The sequence below is a fragment of the Haliotis rufescens genome, unplaced genomic scaffold, assembly GCF_023055435.1.
Source record: "Haliotis rufescens isolate VD_foot unplaced genomic scaffold, xgHalRufe1.0.p SCAF_3, whole genome shotgun sequence".
NCBI classification, from domain to species: Eukaryota; Metazoa; Mollusca; class Gastropoda; order Lepetellida; family Haliotidae; genus Haliotis; species Haliotis rufescens.
The window spans coordinates 24,914,134-24,936,396 of record NW_025964001.1 but is presented as its reverse complement, the minus strand read 5'-3'; the positions used below and the strand labels follow the sequence as shown (position 1 = coordinate 24,936,396).

Here is a 22,263-nt window from a genome sequence, read left to right as displayed (position 1 = left end):
AAAACTTCTTTATCACACCCATGCCGAGGAAGATCTAACCTCAAGTCACGTGCTCTAAAAAGCCAATTAATTACAGCATACAGACAGACCTAAGCTCACCTTTAATTTCAATCGTTCTCCACTCTGGGTGGAAGCGGCTTCAAATAGCGCCAGTGATTTTCCGAACATTTAAACATTCTCAATAATCGCTCGCGCGCCTAACGGAAACTTGACACTGGGTTCAGTGAAATAATTAGGTCTGTGCACCAAGAACATCCTCTGATCATATTTAAAGGGATATGTAATTACGTTAACATCCGCGTAGGTCGCGTGGACAGGCCGTCGCGAGGCAATATTGAGCTTCTTATTTCTGAAACACTAACTGTTCCAGTTGGTCAGAGACAGCATCGAAGTAGCAAGGGATTGTGCGAGTGCATTAGTATTTCATGATGCACTAAAGCATACAAACGTCTTGAATAATTTCCAGAGACACACAAAGAGAGGAGGAGATTCTAAAAATAGTTCCTGCTTTTTTTCTCACCCAAGCGCAATGCCGGGATGAAGTGAAGTTCATAGCCTGGAACAGATGTTGGCTGTTCGCCTTGCTGCATGAAGCAAGGATGTGAGACTGGATAAACTATACTAGCCCCATGATGGTCAGTTTGCTCCATGACCAGTCGGCTTTACCATTAATACTGTCACTCCTGGTTGTGGGCCAGGCATATGAACACTTCGTATGTAAAGACGAGTGCTACAACATACAGGTGAGTGGTGTCAATTGCATTTTTACCTGTGACAATGTTGATGTGTAGTGATTGATAACAGTATTAACTAAAAAAGAGACGTGAAGGTACGTGCTTGTTATGTTGATGTAACCTATAGTACCAAATACGACAGACTTGTTCTATTATTCGAAGCTATTATTTCCCCATAATGACCATAATCACTTAATTGACATGATGTAGAACGGTAATCGCTTTGTCAATGTCAGTCTATTAAACACAACACGCGTAGATTAACGGCGTGATGGTGTGATGGTAATTGTTTATAGAGTGTTGCTCTTGGTTATGAATGAGGGGAATACACGGTTGATACGTGCAAATATACCGCCAATACTGGCTATCGCCGAGTACATATAAGGCACATTACCATTTAGAAATGAAACCCATCCCTTTATCTGTGAATCAGTTTGTTCTGCGATAGGCATGCGGAGACATACATACCTATATACGTTTGACTTGGTCCGATGCAATACCGGACTAATTTTCTACTTATCATTTAACTGTAAATCTAGCCCTATTTCCGTTAGCCCCACTGACAAGTTATCAGAGAGAATATCACATTTCGATACCATGTGGTTCTTGCTGTGAAACTCAACTCTAACCTTTGACCTCGGTAGGTCACAGAAATGAGGTGTTCCCTATATCACATCCAGCTCATAAATTATGTGGATATCGCTTATCAGTGACATGCATAGGTACAGATATTACAGAAAGAAAACCATATTAAAATTGTGAATTGAATACTTCATATTAATATCCTTGATATGACCCTGTTTAAAGAAGACATCATTTATAGTGAGTGTCTATTGCTATTTGTGTGTAGTATGCTAATATTCAAGTCAGGGCAGACAATTAACTTATATATATATATATATATATATTCAAGTCAGGGCAGACAATTAATTGATATATATATATATATATATATATATATATATATATATATATATATATATATATATATATGAAACCAATCCCATAAAAATCAGCTTTGTTTAGCGGTAGCGAGAAATAAGATCTGATGGTTATGAAACAAAATTATGACCCAAGGACATAATGTTAGGTTAGTGTTTATTATTTAGCGCTGCAGTCAGCAATATTCCAGCCATTTCACAGCAGCGGGCTAATATTCGAGTCTGGACCAGACAGTCCATTAAAGACAGGTATTCAACCAAGTCACAGAGCCTGTCCACTCGATCCGTCTTACGTGCCCTTTTACAACAAGCACAGGTCACTGGGGACCATTTCTATCTCTCAATCCAAAAGGGGCCCAAAGACATAAAATAACTATTTATTATAACCATAATAGCTACAACCGTCATATCAATATTGTTTATTGTCATGATTTATTCATAGATTATATGAAAACTTCCATCCACCTTCATTACCATTTAGAATACGGAAAATTGGCCATGGACAGCCCCTAACCCTTGGTGTACGTAACATGCTCTGACACTAGACATAACACTTTTCGGTGAAGAAGCCACACGCCTCAACACCTAGTGAACATGTCGAGCAGTCGGGATCCCAAGTTGTTCAATGATTACCCAAGAGTCACGGCGTGCAGTAGCGGGTTATAAATATAAGCATCACAGCATGTTTATTGGTTTGTGTTTGTATATATTGGAGTAACGCTCGAAACGCCTGTATGTTTTCCAGGCGATAATTACCAAACGAGTGAAAGCATAGTTTACATACATACACTGTATTGTTAAAGTGATCAAATTCTTATAATTGTGAGTTTAGCATATGTAGAATGTGTTGTTGAAACTATTTAGACTGCATCCTTAATGTATCAATTTGTGCCAGAAATTGTTTTAACATTTTCAAACAGGGGATGTGAGTTTTAGCCAAAAGGTGTATGAGCCTAGAAGAATGTCTTATACTATTCATACATGTATGAACATGTTAAAAAACACCGTTCTGTTATGTTAAAGAAGCCATAAATCAATTTAATTAATATCAACATTCAACAATATAAATATTTTCTGATTGAACATGTACAATTCCAGAAAAAGGTTTGCTAGATGTCGATTTGAACAGAGTATGATACTAATCTGAAAGTACTTCATCATGTCTGTTACTAACAGCCACAAGCTCGTTCCGTTTTGTGGCAGCACGTCATATGATGCTGAAGCAGATTCATAAACACTAATTCATCAGCAACACCAACCATCCCACACCGGGCAGCATGTCTACAGGCGTGATGCACGTCCTTTATAGTAAACACACGGATCCACTGATTACTTGCATAATGTTAGACGTGCGCTTATTTACTGAAGGATATGAGATTTTATGCGCAACTATAGAAATGCGATATTGCTTATCTTGAACAGACAGGACTGTTTCAAATTACATCGGCCCCTTCACTCAGAGTTATGAGGGTTTGTTTATTAGAGATAATCCGTCGAGGTGTATTCCTGGTACCAGCATATGGTGCCAGATCATGATCCAGGCGTGCTGCAAGGTGCACGCTCTGACCCCTTCTCTTGGGACAACTGTTCACACAAGCCTGTAAATTATGTAGTTTGGCTCGACTGTTCTGTAGTAAGTATTGCCATGCGATATCCGATGATGCATGGTTAATGTAAACACCCGCACCAGTGTATACATATAGCTGATGTTGCTGTAAGGGTATGTGAGATCCCGGTATTCATTTCCTTCAACAAATAAAGGTCGATGTACTTAAAGAGAATAGCTTTAACTATCAGATTCTCCACCGTCTGTACATTTGAATGTCGGACGTTTTAATCAGTTGGTCTGCTGGTATTTGGAATCAATATCTTCTATATAATCTAATCTGATCGGTCGTGATATGTGTCAAATTAGTTTTATGAATAACTAAAATGTTAACCTGTAGATTTGCAGTTAACACGACATATTAATACTGTGTGAACCCCATGGGAATTCAGGGTAAGAATAATGGTCCCTAGTAACTTACGCTGGTCGTAAAGGCTAACTCAGTGGTCCGAGTGGTTAGACTTGGTGACTTGCTTGATTGTGTGTCATAGTACCCCGACAGCGTGGATCGTTGTTCATAATATCAATCACTGGATTGTCGGATCCTGACGCAAATAGTTACAGGCCGCCGTATAACAGCTGGAATATTGGTTAAGTGCTGCGTTAAACCAAAAATTAAACACACAAATGATACTGTGTATATTATATTAGTTTTATTAAAGCGCTAATCATTCAGCTAGGACTGTGCAACGTTACGTTTGAATTCATGATACGTTTGTGTCTGTATATGCCCAATAGTATTTTTGATATGCGTACTCATTAAATATATATTTACAGTGAAATGTCAGCTGTTTCGAAACATTAAATGTATAACATATACATATAAATAAATATATGATCATGAAACTTGCAACAACTATTACAAGTTATTATTTATTGTCATAAAATTATGATTCCATCCGTGTATATTACAAAACGACCTTTTAGATCAATTACCACAGCAGCAGTCATACACCAGAAGCAAGGTATTGCCTTGTCCAAATATTGACAAGTGTGACATAAAACTGAAATATAATATTTTCTCATAAGTTAAATGTAACATCAAACTGACGTTAATTGAAAACGGGAACTCTTTTTATGTCGATGACAGGCAGTAATTTGTACGAATGATACTGAGCATAACACAGTTGACATCTATTTCCAACACCTGTGATGTGAACGTCACATGTCATTATATTATTGCAACGATCAATAACATCAAACGAATCGTGCTGTCAGCGAAGTATGGTATTTGTATCGTCACCACGATGTCATGAACATGTCATGTTTGTGCAAAGCATAACCTAAAACACAATAAAACGTCTTGATTACTTTATGCATGAAATTTAGAAAGGGTCAATATGTGGCTGATGCAAGTTTGTAGAACTATAATGCAAAACATAAATTGATTTCAATTTAAGGTCTTTTCCATATATATCAATTTGCTGCCGCTTGTCAGAAAACGTTTAATGAAAATACAACGCGTAAACTATAAATGAATGGGCATATGTCATCTGCATGCTCAATACAGAAAAGTCCATGTGACACAGATATGTTGTTATACATTAAAATGAGTATTGAATGGACACAATGGCACAATCCACACTATTACCGAATCAAACCTGACAGTCGTCGTGATACAGCTGTATCAACGATGAAGTAATGTCGCTCACCTTGTCGCATACCGAATACCAACCACTTCTAACAATGCTACAAAACACGAATGCACCAGTAAATAAATTAATACGAATCACAACAAAATAGTAATTTAAAGTGCACAATAGATCGTATCACATTCTCAAGATGGTAGATCCTAAAAACATATGTCAACCCATGAAGATCCGGGGTAGAATAGGTCTCCAGCAATCCATGCTTGTCGTAATAGGCGACTATGCTTGTCGCAAGAGGCGAATAACGGGATCGGGTGGTCAGGCGGGCTGACTTGGTTGATGCGTGTCATCGTATACCAATTGCCTGGATCGATGCTCATGATATCAATCACTGGTCTATACTGGATTATTTATAGACCGCCGTCATATAGCTGGAATATTGCTGAGTGCGGCGTTAAAATAACGAAGAAACAAACAAACTTTCATGTGTCGTGGCTGGAATTGTAACAACATCATCAACCAGTACATGTATCTCAGGGATATAGCATAATCTTACAATGTGATTCGAGCATTAACTCTACAGGTATTTTGGGCATTCGATGAATGTGAAACATTTTGATGAACGCTACCATTTCAAATTAACAGTTTATGCTTTCAATTCTGAGCTTAAATGATGTATATTTACAACTTTTACTTTCACATCCAATTAAGACCCAGAGTGAGTGAGTGATATGGGTCTAAATCTGCATTGAACAATATTGCAGTTATATCACGGCTTGATGTGGGACGAAAGCTCGAAGTGATGCAGGTCTCCGACGTTTATCACTTTGGTCAAACCCACAGGAACGGGTATAGTGCTTACAAACCAAGAAACATAACCGGTATTTGAACCCACGACCACAGCTTTTTGGCGTGAACAATGGAGGCAGCGAATTGCGGGGCCTTAGACGACTAGGCCACCTACAAGTTTTATGAGCTTTGTTAAATCTTTATGGTTCGTATGGTACGGCATACACTTTGCGTAGAATATTCAACGAGTCCCGTGAAACATTCAGCTACAGACATCTACAAGGCAAATGTATATCGATATATTCAGCTGAACAAGCATTTCGAATAAACGAGGATAGTGAATTAAAATGAGACCAAAAGATGACAATTAGGATGACATTTATCATTTGGAAATTATTTTGGTATTGATTAGCTATCTTGTCATTGAAAACCTTCTCGTGCCCTGTAAGGCAGCTTCGACTGTATGATCTCCATGAATCAAAGGATGAAATTCTAATGCACTGATTCTTTGACCATCAGCATTCGCTTGGTGAATTGAATGGCCCATCATCATCATCATCATCATCATCATCATCATCATTTTCATCATCATCATCATCATTTAATTTAATTTATGTTTTACTCTTTCTCATTATCACAAAGCGCTTTAAGTAGACATAGTGAAATGTTTAAACTCGATATTGGAGTTAAGGGGTTAACTATATGTATCTTGAGCACACACTAGTCACTAGGAAACTCTAATGTGTATCCGTATGATTTGTTTTTATCTTGATCAATGGAAATTAGGTTTTCAGTTTGTTATAAGGGAAGACAGATTTCTCTGTGGAATATATGGATCGAAATGAGATCTCGCGATGTATAGTCTCACGTTGTGGTAGGATTTCATATTTGGTATTTAGAAGCAATGATAATCAGTAGGATGCCAGCTTGTCGTCACATCTTATTAAAATAATTAATAGTAAATGTATTACATTTCAAACTTCTCCTTTAACATGTTTCTGTGGGAACAATTTAGAGTCAGTCAAACGAAAAGCGTCATGAAGGCTGCCACAACAAATAATTTGTAAAGTTTCTAAATGTTTATCTTAGAGTAAATCAATGTTCCACATTCATGTTTGGCTCAACAAACTCAATGTTCGTAAATTTCGTTCATCATTTATACTGTTCTTGATGGAGCACATCCGAACAAGCGTTCTCAAGCTTCAACTGTAAAGAGGGAACCTACTATATAGTTTGCTTTGAAAGAATATCACCTCTTAATTCATAGCTTCAATATGTGTAAGAAGCTTGAAGGATGCGATGGTTAGTTAGGTTTAACGTCTTCGCCGCGCCTCAAACCATTATTTTAGTGTCTGTTTATGTGAGAAATGTTCCATCAACCATGTACTATGACATTTAACTAATCAGTGCTATCACTATACAATTGTCTACATTAAAAGTTACGTCTTCCAACAAATAAAACATGAACAATTTGTGACGAAATTATTTGTTTTCAAGAGTAATGGTCTTGAAAAGAATTCTTTCAAAACGACCAAAATAACTACTGCGAAGAAAGTCAATGGGTTTCTGTTATGTGTAAATGCAACGTATGATAGTTGTAAGATTAAGAAAGTGATCCTTGATTTCAAGATCTTCCGCGTGTCAATGCAATGTGTGACAGTTGTAAGATTAATTACGTAACCCTCGATTACAAGCTTCCATGCTTCGATGGGTTCATATTGGTTCGTTTTGAAGGGGGCATGGGTGAGATTGTTGTCCTGGAGTTCCATAGATCGTCGTGCAGAATTGCATCCCTCAGATTCAGGATCCCATCAGGATGCAATGATGCTAGAGTCACCCCATCCATTACCACTGGTCAGTCAGGGTATATCCACGATGGTTTGTTTATAAAAAAAGATGTAAACGTCTTAGCGATATAATCTCTACTACATAAAAACTTTACATTATTTTCTCGAGTCTTTATTTCTGTGTTCCTCATTTAAAGACAAATAAACAAGCGTTGTAAGGGATATTTTCATTTCAGAGACTCAATATTTGTCTAGTTAAGATCAAAACTTGATTTAGTTTGTCGTTTAGTGGTCTGAGGCTTGTTCCCTTGAATCAGTGCCTTTGCATGTGTTTGTGACAGGTGCCACCGGTTGGGCAGGATACACGCACCTTTTCGCGAACACCTGTATCACATCACTATTTGATGATGATTCATAAACAAATGCTCATGAAACAGGAATAGTACAATCAACACTGCTTTTAGCACATATTTCTTGTGGCTATGGAAAAAAGGGGTTTGTCGCTTTTATTTTCTTCACAAGCTGTTGTGTGGAATCGCGTCTCTTAAATGTCAGGATCCAATGATCCTGGAATCTCCCTTTGTTCGTTAGCGTTTTGTCGACAAAATCATAAACGTCGTCAATCTGTGTCAATACGGGTTATTGCTATGGTAATACGTGTTGTGTTTGACATATTGCTTTTATATAAACCTTTGATGCAGTTATAACATGATTATTAATCCACAATTTGTCATGGTTATGGCCGAAACAATGTCGATACGACGTTAAAGTTTAACTCACTCATTCAAAATGGTATTTCCTCCAAAATCTTGTGACATAACATGCATAATTAACGGAAATTTGGCCTAACTCACAAACTCAACATTTTACGTGACAGGTTACGAGTCTTATGTTGCAAATGGAAACGTTTCAAGAACTCTCTAAATATATTACTGTATAAACAACCCAAGAAAGCGTTTGGCAAAATCTGCAGTTTCTGCTCATCAGAGCATGGGGAATTATTATGCCATGCGCTTTAACAATACAGCTAAATGGACAACCACATTTCGGAGACGAAAGAAAACATATTCCTGGAACATTTGAAGATGAAGCATTCAACCACAGGAACGTATCATCGTTTTTACATTACGTAGTTGTTGTAATGACATTAACGCCCGGGGATTCGTCCTCAGAAGCTAGTTTACCTTTGTTTCCGTTACAGTGTGTTTATCTCAAGAGAATGTCTCAGTTTGGTATGTGCCCTCAGCTATACCGCCATGTCACATACACGGTGTCACAGCATGAAAAGACAGGTTTCCGTTTTCGGGAAACATTCCGGACGCCATTCCTTTGGCAACCAGAAGGTTTCAGTGGTAGCGGGATACCAACTTATATCTCTTGCAACTTCTTACACTTTTTTACATTGGTCCAAGGATGTCATGGCACGAGGTACATGGACGGCTAATTTTCTGTCTCCACCATGTTATCTGAAGAAGGGGGAAACATTCCTCCCCATAACTTTCATTTCATACATCAGTATTCTAAACACGGTCATATTATAATTAACATACATGTATGCATGCATCCATTCATACCAGTACGTACATAAACACGCCTACACATACACACACACGCTCACGCACATACGCGCACGTACGTACACACGCTCAGTAATCATCATGAAATTTCTGGACTAACGGTCTCCCAGTTAACGAGGATTTACTATTTACAGATTGAAACTCCTATTAGCCATACGCTTCCAATTTAGATTTATCTAAGAAATATTAAATTCAGTTAAAACATAACGATGTTGATATCATGCCAGACTTTCAAATATTTTGAACATTGATTTACTCTATTTCTCTGCAGGAAATCTTTTACAAATAACACATGGCTTCTTCTCTCGGAACAAAAACATTTTACTCTTTCTGACAGCAGTCACAATTGTTTACCTCGAAATCATTTGTTCCTTAAGAATTCAAACTCTTTAGCCACAACTATCTCCATAATTTGATTAAAATGCCTCGCCTTTCAATCATGTTGCTCCAATTGTGTTTACTTTACTTTGTCCGTATATTCTAGGAATGCTCGGGTTGTAAATAACATTACATATTGACACGACGTCTCCATGGACACGATGTGTGCACTGTCAGAGTGTGATTAATTTGTGCTTTTTAGAAGTCAATACTTAACGGAATCGCAATTGTATACTTTTCCTTGCAATGTGTTGACTCTTTCAAGCATCCAATACAGTGACGCTGTTCATGAAATACATATCTGTGTTACACTTCACAGGTTCGAGATAGCGACCACAACATAATGTAACCAAATTAGGCTTTTAATGTAGAAAACCTGCTTAATGTCTTGTGGTAGCCGTGTTTACGACTGGCTGAGCTTCGGGTTAGTAGCTTCGGAGCGCCAGACTTTCGATTTCTTGTGCGTTAAATGTCCAATCCAATTTCACTAGTTTGACAAGTTTGTTTCAAGTTAAAATATATATTCTATCCACGCTGGCGTTCTGGACATAATTCTTCAACTATCTCCTTTTCCGTACTTCCAAACGATGTAATTTCATTAGAGATAATAACTTAATTATCACTTCAGTTGGAGCGGAAAAGTAAGTCAGTATTAGATTGGATATTAAGAAACTCTAGAGATTTCCTGAAGACGTTTTCGACCAGATTTCATCTTCCACAAACCCCCCAAAGTAACATGTTTCGCCTACCATCAATAAAAACACACACGTTCGGCAGCGAAAATGTAATTGCCGCAATATCTGACTTCTGGTATTAAGAATTTTTCATTCCATGTTTCTCGATTGTCATTTTTTTAAATCCCCAATCACGTTATGTTGTAAAAACGTGTTTGAGTTTAACAAATAACAGACTAAAGAAATCCGTTGGAGTCACATTCAGCAAAAAATGATAATCATAAAAAGATGAGTTTTACTGGGAAATATATTTGATTATTTCTACAACCCACACACGTGTCATACGATACTGAAATGACAATAAGAAACTAGATTTCTCAAAACATGTTTAGAAAGGCGCTGGAGTATCAAGTAGTACACGGATTACAGCTAATTATAAATGTGGTAATCACAACCAGGATGACAACTAATCATCTACATTTGCAATGATAATTGTATTAATTAAAGGATAATTAATGGTCTATTCGACGTTTGTAATAAAAAATGATGTTCGCGAAGTACTTGCAATTATTGGGAATTATCATTCTCTTCAGTTAAAATGCCACCACAGAACATCTGCCATGACATGACATGACATGACAGTGTAATACCCGGAGGTGTTCCTCTAGCGAATTATGGAACTATTATTGAAGGTGTTATTCGAGACATAATAGGTCCCCTGAACTCCATACTTGAAGGAGCTGACTGAAATGATCTGGTGGTTATGATGTGTGAGCCTCATGATATCAACCACTGGTTTGTTGGATGCAAACATTTTTTTGTGTTACAACCTTGATATAGCTGTAGTATTGGTGACTGCAGCGTGCAAATGAGATGATGAGTTTGTTGGGATTTAGAAGTGAGTATGGGTTTACGTAACATTTAGCAATATTACTTAAAACAATACATCACGTCGGGGGACATCAGAAACGGGCTTTAACCACTAAGCTACCCCAAGGCCCCTCCGGATTAGAATAGGTCCCCAGCAACCTATGCTGGTCGTAAGTGACGAGTGGGCGCTTTGGTCAGAACGCTTTGAACAGAACAACCAACCCAGTTGGGATTTACACCACTGTTAACATTAATCTAGCTATATTATCGTCAGTTATCTGGGTCTTCTGCGTGACGAACCAGCCACTAGTCATCTGATAGATTCCGCACGTCTGACAACACATATGCTCACTTAGTGTAATATATAAGTCTGACAACACATATGCTCACTTAGTTTAATATATAAGTGGTATGTGAATTGATGAAGCACAAGTGAATCAGCTTTCACTATATTTTCATGTATTCGAGAAAACCTTTAAAGGTCTCAGAGATGATCCTCCAATTTTGTTAGCCTGTTGATGTACGCCTCAGTCAACAATATCAAGGGCGGATCTATTCAAGGAAAACAACATCCTCCCACAGTCAGTTTTACTGCCTACAACATTCTACATTTGGTTTTCAAAAAGAAAAGGGAAACCCCCCTCCCTCTGACCCGCCAGTGAATATATCATGGCAGCTATGGCCTAGCTATGTCATGGCAGTCTGTAAATAATGGTGTCGCTACCAGTGATTGATATTGTGAACAACGTCCCTTCCCTTTAGGGTCCGATGGCATCTGTCATCCAAGCCTAGCCATCCGATCCAATTTAGTCGCCTTTTACTACCAGTATAACTCAGAACCCTAAGGAACACATACTCCAGGGTTTACAATAAATGCCATCTTATGGAATCCAAAGCAATCATATGCTTTTCAAGTCAATCCAGATAAGGAAAAAGTACATTAAAAGTAGTTCGATTATCGTAATATTGGTATTTGTGGTTTCTCAACGCATGGAATTGGTTCCTATGAGCATGACAGACCTAGGAGCAAAATGGCAAATGGCAGCAAAAGAATGATAAAGATTTCTGTACATGCAGGACAGGAGCTGGGAACCCCTTATCCTCCTTCCGGATACTTGCTTCCAATTCCACGCTATTATGATACGTGAGAGCGCATAAACAGTTTCTTCAGCAATGTGCGATAAGAAATACATTTATGCACGATCACATAAATCAATATGACGCTTTGTTAATTTTAACTTATTTTATTGCTTTGATTGCACATATTGAATATACAAAAAAGAAAGTTATATCCTTGATGTTGTTTATTCGGGCGCCATGGTGAATATTACTTTATAAAAAACATATTAAAGTTTGATTGATAAATTGGTAAAATACCATCAAACCTTAAAACAGAAAACAAGAACACATTGATCTTGTCGTTCAAGCTCGCCAATTTGGATGTTTTTGCATTCCTTATGTAAATATGATCACATTGGAGTGGTAATAGACAATGTAATAAGGGAATCTTGTGTGATAATATTCCCAATTGTTTTCGAATGGATACATACACATAATCCCCATCTGTGTGATAATTACCAAGTGAATTATTCATACATTTTATTCACGGAATTACAGTCAGATAATTAAGGCAAATCATCAGCTTAAGATGGACGCATATTTTCATCTCCATCATAGCTGTATAATGTACACCTAACTATACCTAAATGGCAGACTACTTGTCTTGAATATGCAGTGACCACTCCTGGTTAGCTTAAACATACAGATGGATGCAGCTGATAGAATGATGACATGAATCTCGTAAAGGGCAATCAACATATTTACTCGTTGTTCTCGTAAACAAATTAATGCACATATATTCGTGCGTCATCTGTCTAAGGCGTTTCGCAGCCTTATCACGATGGGTGTCACCAAGAGTATAAATTGTACTCGATGGGGAATCGAACCTAGGCCTTATGCGAGATGAGCGAGTGCGCTGCAGCTGCCCCAAAGGTCATCTAATTCCTCTTCTGTTAAGATCTTACTAAGACGACAGTAGACTAACGCGTACTCTCTGAACGTATATAGTTTTTACAGAAACAAATAACTCCATTTAAATTCAAAAGGAGCCCCAGTGAGATGGATGATTCAGGCGTGGGAAGTATCTAGACTTGCTTTCTTTAGGGCTATGACATTGCAGTAAGGGCTGGGCATAATGGAAATAATAGGGTTCAGGGAATGTGAGACAGACGAAGACGTTAGATACACGTACATGTATGTGAATTGATCCATGTAGATCAATTGATTTGTAAACTATCGGCACTTGTATCAGCCACAGGATTGCTAATTCCCACCTAGTGTAGCTCATCTAATGTCTTATTCACATTAAATAGGTATACAGCAATCGAATCAGCTGCCTCGGGAATGGACACAGGAATTAGTTATAATGAACCCCATACGCTTGAATCAGCTGCTGATAGCCACTGCAGGATTAATATCCTGATTGAAACAAATGGGTGATTAATTTAGTTAATTTAAAATCAAAGAAGGGAAATATTCCCAAAGCGTTTAACCACAGGTTTAGATATATAGATGACCTGCTCGTGTCTTTTCAACAATGCCGAGGTATATAAGTATATCCACATCATCAACCACCAGAGTTGTAAATCAAAGAACCAACTGAGAAACTGTATTCAGTGTCCTATCTGGATGCACACATGTATGCATAAAAGTCAAAATGATGGCAGCCTTTGTACCAAGCTGTATGACAAACTGTAAAATTTCGATATTCCCATCGTGAATTTTCCTTTGATGTCGAGCAATATGCCATCCGTTTCATGGCATCTACATTTCCCAGTGGCTTCAGCACTTAAGAGCATGTACATATTATTCAAATTTCATGTAAAGATACATTTTACTTACAGCTAAGCTATTAAACCAAGGTTTTACGTTAAAAAATCCTGGGCACGTCGTTCCTTGCATGCTATGGAAGACATTCAGAGGAATGTCCTAAATATGACACATTGCGTGGCAACATGATGTGCGATGCTAGCCCATATTTATGACCCTTACAGAGGGTTTTCACACCGCCATGCTCACTGTCACTTACTTTATGCTTCGTGACTTGGTTGGAAGCATGGCGTTGTAGTTTTTGTTTTACGCCGCACTCAGCAAAATTCCAGATATATGACGGCGGTCTGTAAATAATCAAGTCTGGGCCAGACAATCCAGTGATTGATATCATGAGCATCAATCCACGCAATTGGGATCGATGACATGCTTCAACCAAGTCAGCGAGCCTGACCACCCGATCCCATTATTCGCCTCTTACGACAAGCATTGTCGCCTTTTACGGCAAGCATGGGTTGCTGAAGACCTATTTTACCCCGTCTCTTCACGGGTCTCATGGCGTTGTACCACAACGATTTTGATCATTATTCGTTGTACTAATCACTGGATTGCCTGGTCCAGATTCGATTGTTTTTTGTTTTTTGCTGCCGTCGTATAATTGCTGGATGTGGCTTTTGGCAACAATTTCTTAAACGAACACATTCTTTTTAATGAAAATGATGGGTGCTACCGGTAGATCAGGACTCGCTTGCCCTGGTGTCATCACTGACTATTTGGCCTTTAACACACAATGTTTATTTGTTTGTTTGTTGTACATGTAGAGTTAAGACTCGAATGACATTATAAGGTTATGCTTTATCCCAGAGATATAGTCTGAACCAGTCTGGACCAATCAATCGAGTGATTTACATCATGAGCATCGATCTAAGCAATTGGTATATAATGACATGCATCTATCAAGTCAGTGAGTCTGAAAACATGAGACCCATTAGTCGCCTCTTACGACAAGCAAGGGGTGCAGAAGACCAATTCTAACCCGGATCTTGGGGGGTATTACCCCCAGCGGAATCTGTTTCGGCAGTTAATCGAGGCTACGTTGACGTTTTCAATTAAACGCAGCCTTCAGATGATATTTCGCGAACACCGGGTGTCATCACTTATTTTGAGTGGCCCGTTCATATAATTTCCACAGCTTTCTGCCCTTTACGCCATGTGGACTCTATCTAGGCTGGCTATTCTCTTGCATTGACAAATGAATTAATATTTACCAATTCCAAATTAAACCACTTGACGTTATGAGTACAACGGTGTCGGGCTAGGTAACAGAATCAATTAATGTATAAGTTCCTGGACGCAGAATTTCGGGACCGGGAAGCAGAATTTCTTCAAGGATGTCAAGTCAACCATTGTATCGTTTTTGACTCATACAAGATATAGCGAAAAGGCAATTTAACACAGAGACATAATAAAACAAGTTGTCAAATGATGCATACACATACAACTTAGTAATTATATGAAAAAGTTCATGAGAAAAATCAGATTGAAAATTGTGAGTGTGAGTGAGTGAGTTAGGTTTAACGCCGCTTTTAACAGTATTCCAGTTATATCGCGGCGTGTCAGCTTAATGTGGGAGGAAAGCCCGATGTGTTGCAGGTCTCGGGACGTTTAACACTTCGGTGAAACCCACGAGCGCGGGTATGGTGCTGACAGACCTAGAAACATAATCGGGGCGAACCGGGATTCGAACCCACAATCATAGGTTTCTGGCGTGTCCAAGGGACGCAACTCTGCACAGCGAATCGCGGCGCCTCAGACGACTGGGCCACCCGTGCCCCCAGATTGAAAATAACAAACAATAAACAATTGAAAGCATTAAAAGTACATAATGTACATACGTGTACACGTATACTGGACCCGCGAGGATCCGCGGTAGAATAGGTCTTCAATGAGTGAGTATGGTTTTACGCCACTTTTAGCAATATTCCAGCAATGTCACGGCGGGGGACACCAGAGTGGAGTGGAGTGAGTATGGTTTTACGCCGCTTTTAGCAATATTCCAGCAATATCACGGCGGGGGACACCAGAAATGGGCTCCACACATTATACCGATGTCGGGACAAACCCGGGTCTTCGGCCTGACGAGCGACCGCTTTAACCACTAGGCTACCCGACCGCCCCAAAAAGGTTTTCAGCAACCCATGCTTGTCGTAAGAGGCGACTGACGGGATCGGGTGCTCATGAAGTCAATCACTGGATTGTCTGGTCCAGACTTGATTATTTACAGACCGCCGTCATATAGCTGGCATATTGCCGAGTGCGGCGTTAAACAAACAAACAAACAAACACGTATACTGTCTTTTGGAGGCTATGCGTGATCGTGTGTTTAAGGCCACGTTCATCACGAGATGAAGCGTACCGCAATGACATTTAGCTTAGGCCTTACCATGTTACCTTGGTGCAATGGCGGTTAACATGTGTTTCTAGGATCATTTTATTTTCGAATGATCTATAGGTTCGTATTCTATTTAAGTTAGGTTTTCCATTGTCATTCTATAGACATTCGTACCACTTGGAAGTGTCAGTTTACGTGCAAATAAAATGATGTCGGAAACAGTTGAACAGAGAAGTCATTCTGAGTTTAAAACGGACGCAGCATTCAACACGAAAACTTTTACTTTACGTGATTTGTTGCTTGAACGAAGGAACAGTCCTGACAAGTTGCTGTTGTGTTCCTCACACCCGGTGATGTTTATATACAAAATATATTGGATATTTTATACCGGTCATTTATTAAATATGCACCGATGATGTTGTTGTATGTATGCACCTGTGATAAAATGTGCACCGGTATTATATAAAAATACACGGGTGAAGTCATGTAATTTGATGTTATATAAAATGTGCACAGATGAGATTATGCAACATATGCACCGGTGATGTTAGACAAACAGTGTCTCGTATTTGCACGACATGCCCGACTTTCATTTGATGAAACCCTTTGTTAATGAATAACGATATTATCGGATATTCCAAGTCGGAATTGAAATCTTCTGATGCCAAAGGGGCGCTGAGTACCTACCGAGTAACGCTTTGTGTATCAATCCTTGGTCACGCAAATCATCCGTACAGGTTGCAGGTTGGCGGTCATTAAATAAGGATAAAGGCTTGAAAGACTATAAATGAAAACCAAATTCCGGTCCTTCTCAATACAGACATAATAGCTGCTTGAGCGTCTAGATATAGTCATCAAAAGCTGTCCATGAAAGGCGTGCCCTCTTCTTGACAATACCATAATCTCACACTGTGCCTGGTCGGTATATTACATTACTGAACGACACGACACAGCTGTTGGCTCTCTTCGGGAATGTAATATTGTTATCGGTCTGGTTCATCTTTATCTCACCTGAGCTCAAGCTTTTCCTCTTTGATTTATGCTGCTTTTAAGTTCTCCGACTTGCGTTTATAGTCAGACGCCAGCTGTACTTTATGACGTTTGGCCTGCCCCATCGAGAAATAATGTGAAAATTGTTTTTCAGGGAACAGTTGGCTAGAGATATGGTCAGATTGTATTTGCAGGGTTCTTAGGCTGGTATTTTAGCTGTTGGGAGTGACAGTATTGCTTGTTGCATGTCTCGGATAGGTTATTGAGTGGGTTTAGGAATTTGATGCTTCTGTTTGGTTCCTTGTATCACTTAACGTGGTTACGGGGATGAATACGACATTAATACATTGACGTTTGACATATGCAACTATACATCTGTAGCTTTAAGAATGGAACGTGTGATTCTTGCAACTATGAAGGCTTCTATGATATAAATTGTGAGAGATTGAAGATGACAATATGGAATATGGAAACCCGTTTCGGCTAAGTCAACATTTCCTTGTACATTGGTTTACTGACGGTTTAATGATTTAAGACACTTTCAAGTTATCCCTTTCCTGTTGGTTTCCGGACAGTCTTTTATGAGTTTATCCGGTTTCCATTCAATTTCCGGTGGATCAGTATTTCCAAACCTGAAACGTCATAAAAACCTTCAACCAGGAACGGGAAACCATCACCGAATTTGTCCAGTTTTCCGGAGAGCTGGAAACCAGTCTATTTCTCTGTGAGAAATGCCAATGCATACCTGCACCGTAGGCCAGATCAAGTGAGGGAGACAAAAAGCTCTTGGCCCAAGTTTTAACAAACCGAACCACCTCGTCAGGGTAATATATTACACAAGTCATCCAGACTTCGGCCAGAATCCTTCCAATTTCAAACACTAGCGCTTCAGCCGTTTCGATAATTCCATCTTTTCTTCAAACACGCGATTTGGTAAATCTCATAATCTGTGGAACTTCACATGAATAAAAGCGTCAAAACGATTCCAATTATCATAAGAAATGAATCCATGAAGCAGAATCCATTGTACGATTCCGATTATATAGAATAGGCTATAACAGCGAATTGATGTTATGTACAGTGTATTATTGCTTCTCCGCTATATATGCCATACGTGCAAATTTGATTAAGGCAACAGGCAGATGTCGATAGCCTCCTCCAAACGGAATTATTCATGAATAAAACAAAATAAAACCATAAATTAACACCTGAAAGATACCAGAAGATACGGATAGGGTGTTAGTTTTGTTTCTTTTAAAAACACTCACTTTGAATTCAGCTCGTATTAGAAACCTCGATTCCCTAGGGGCTAGATTAGTATGATTCATTTCACGTTTGTTCTGTGTAATTCATTGATGTTTTTGTAGAAACAGAAAGCTACATATTTTTTACCACGGAATCAATAGTAGCAGGTCACATGGGGTGCGAAAGACGTTGCCAAATGGGTTTTAATCAGCACACACCGAAGACACACTTAAACCTCGGAGGAAACGGATACGCGAGTTTCACGGGTCGGAAGTTAAAAATCTCACAAGTAATGGGGAGGCTACAAAAGTCGATCTTAAGCATACTAGAGATGAAAAGATTTACAAATTGTGTTACAGACTTATTGCTTAGGCCCTGCTGACAACCCAAATCCCTTAAAGATCCCAAGGACAAAAAAATCAATGAAATTCGACTCGTGCGTGAGAACAGTTTATCGTCGTACATGGATGTGAGGTTGTGTGTTTTGAACAGCAAATGAGATAATAATATTTTTTTCTTTTTATAATGATGCGAATAAGTACGATTATATTGATGATAACAATTGAAAAATGCAATTACGTAAAAGAAGAGAAGACCTTACAGCTAATGTGGCGCGTTTGTTTCGACATCAAGGACCGTTTTGTAAGTGGAAATGAAATAGGGAAGGCAAAGATGATTGGAAGAAATAAATAAAAAACTCATATGAACCCATTGGTGTTAATGTTCGGACAGTCGGTGAGTCAGGACACCTTGGGTGTGTATATTATATGTTGGTAGAAACACGGTAGGAACCCGTTGAACGTATAATTGGTCGGGGATGATTAACTGTGTTGCCCCAACAAGATAATGAATTGTAATCACAGAATTAATATCTGCAAACACGTCTGTCGGAGAGAATAAACAAAATAGAAATATGTTCGTCATATGATTTGAAATGCCTAGAGATTAAAATTGGAAATGCACGTAATGATTAGTGCCTGACGTGCATGCAAGTATATCGTTATCGACCCACCACGGTCTAACTTTCCAGCATCTGTGTCAAGCTGATGCCATCAGTTGTATCAAGAGGCAGGAGGCCCTTTGTTTATATGTTTCTGTCAGCCCTGACAACTTACTGTGGACATACAGTCATAATTCAACTCAAGATACGAGTCCGTGGACATTCCGTTCAGTTCCGTATTAGCAACTATCGCTGTTCATCTGAACAGTTATTTTTATTATTGCTTTATACCATCTTACCATATTATTTGTACATGATATGAAGACACTGTTTAATGCTTTTTCAAAGTGTGTATGAGTAAGTTACGCACGTTTGCAGTAATATTTAAGCCCTATCTTAGCGGTGGATCAAGTTTTGGCTTCACATATGGTGTCAATCAGTTTTGTATTGGGTCAATCATTGTGTCCGTCACTTTACATTGTGTCAGTCGCGTGAAGGCTTTATCTACCAGGCTGTGCCACCAGCCTGTGTTTTCAAAGCGTTAGGATGTCAACATCAAATTATGTTTAACATTCGAACATTTCTAGTGGAAGCATGGGAATGTATCTTATGATGTCATTTATCCCCATGGGAACTCTGGGGTATAGGTACATGTAACCAATGACAGCCGACTTAGTTGTCTGGCTCCGGGACTTGGTTGATCGCGTTTCATCGTACCCCGTGGGATGTTGCTCCATTGGTCACTGGCTTGACTCGATTATTTCACTCACTGATATCAATTTAGTTTCGGCATAAGATATGGAGACTACAGTACTAAACTGCTGATCTGATGCTATATTATATACGTATATGACATTGTTTTTCGATATCGTTAGTATAGACTCAAATTCACTGATTTTTGTGTGGAATACATGCATCCACTATGCTCTGTAGAAAAACAGAACTCTTTTAAACAATATACACATTAATAACGGTAAATAAATGCACAAATTCACCAAAGTGACAAAGCAATCATATGATCTATTTTTCACATCAATTTTATACAGTTTTAGTTTAAACCTGACACATGCTTGTCAGAAGAAATAGAAACTTTTTATGGTACAAAACATGATTGATGTTGTGACTCACTACATGTCTATACGCCACAGTGCATATTTGATATAGTTGTCTCTTCCTTCATGTCGATGTGATATACCTGCAATGGATAACACTCACTAAAAAGGGTATTTCCTGACTGCCAAACTCACTATCCTTTATTATGGCTGTCTAACCCTGCCTCTCGTGCAATGTACGTGCTCTGTACAGCAAGGAACAGCGTGACTGTCCTATTACACTGTATAATGGTGTAACAGCGCCATATGGGTCTTCATCTCAATGTGCAATGTACACCGTGATAAAAGGGCATATTCTAACTGCCTGACTGATATACTTACGCAATAATACATTATTGTGCATAGTGGCTGCCAGTGCTCCATCTCGATGTCATGTACAAAAGCGGTAAAAAGTATTTGAATGGATCACTGAAAATTACTGATGACACCAGGTGTTACATGAGACAAGCACTCGCCGACTCCAGACTAACTAAATGCTTTTAAGATTGACTTGGCTGTATACGCCTTCATTTCAGAGTAATGTAGGTGCAATATACAACGTGAAAGAAGGTATTCTCGTATATTCTGCCTGCTAGAATCACCATCTGTGTCACGTCGCTGCCTGTGCAGTTTATCTCCGTGTAATGTGCAGGCAAGGTACAAGATGAGACATGGTACACGCATATACCAACAACATACTACAGTGTCCTCTTCAGTGTCAGACACTCTTCGTCTCAGTGTAATGTACATGCAAGTAACACGGGGAGACACAAACTGCCGACTGACTATAGGGTTTTAGCATTATTAACATGGCTGTCTGTACCTTCAGCTCAGTGTAATGTACATGCAAGTTACATGGGGAGACAATTGTACACAAACTGCCGACTGACTATAGGGTTTTAGTATAATTAACATGGCTGTCTGTACCTTCAGCTCAGTGTAACGTACATGCAAATAACATTGGGAGACACAAACTGCCGACTGACTATAGGGTTTTAGCATTATTAACATGGCTGTCTGTACCTTCAGCTCAGTGTAATGTACATGCAAGTAACATGGGGAGACAATTGTACACAAACTGCCGACTGACTATAGGGTTTTAGCATTATTAACATGGCTGTCTGTATCTTCAGCTCAGTGTAAGGTACATACAAATAACATGGGGAGACAATTGTACACAAACTGCCGACTGACTATAGGGTTTTAGCATTATTAACATGGCTGTCTGTACCTTCAGCTCAGTGTAATGTACATGCATGTAACATGGGGAGACAATTGTACACAAACTGCCGACTGACTATAGGGTTTTAGCATTATTAACATGGCTGTCTGTACCTTCAGCTCAGTGTAATGTACATGAAATGTACCAGATGAGACAAGGTGTTGACACTATCCAATATGGCAGCGGGGGGCGTGATTGCACATCTTATGGTCTGAAATACCTGCCCAGCAGACTAGACGCTACAGATCATGACAGACAGCTGGTCCGCCGAAGCAGCATGATACTTACACATCAGAAGCTATAACATCTCCAATATCAGTTCTTAATCTGAGAGAAATTCCTACATTAAGCTGGAAATGGCATTGTGATCTTAATGATATCGAACGTAATCGAGTGCGTCATTTATCATTAGGCTGTCATCACACAGCTACATTCATAGTGATACATTGACGCATACCTTATGCAGACAGTCAGACAGGTTTATTTGCATTAAAGGCCACGTGACCTAAAGTACAAAACCTTTTATATCATAATTTGAGTCACCCCATGATGATATACAGACTCAAATAAACAAAAGTACTTATTTGGAGGAACCGTCCTTCAAAGATG

The 22,263-nt window shown here is 38.9% G+C and overlaps 1 protein-coding gene across 2 annotated transcripts in view; it reads left to right on the top strand.

Annotated features, from left to right (window-relative positions):
• Positions 1 to 231: 231 nt before the first annotated feature.
• Positions 232 to 22,263, top strand: part of LOC124144514 — a 48,729-nt gene continuing 26,697 nt past the window's right edge. For both annotated transcript variants that reach the window (XR_007223288.1, XM_046513964.2), the window contains exon 1: positions 232 to 743. Coding sequence is in view for 1 of the 2 variants with exons in the window: in XM_046513964.2 (XP_046369920.1) it covers positions 630 to 743 (114 nt within the window). In the remaining variant the exon portion in view is untranslated. The remainder of the gene's footprint in view (positions 744 to 22,263) is intronic.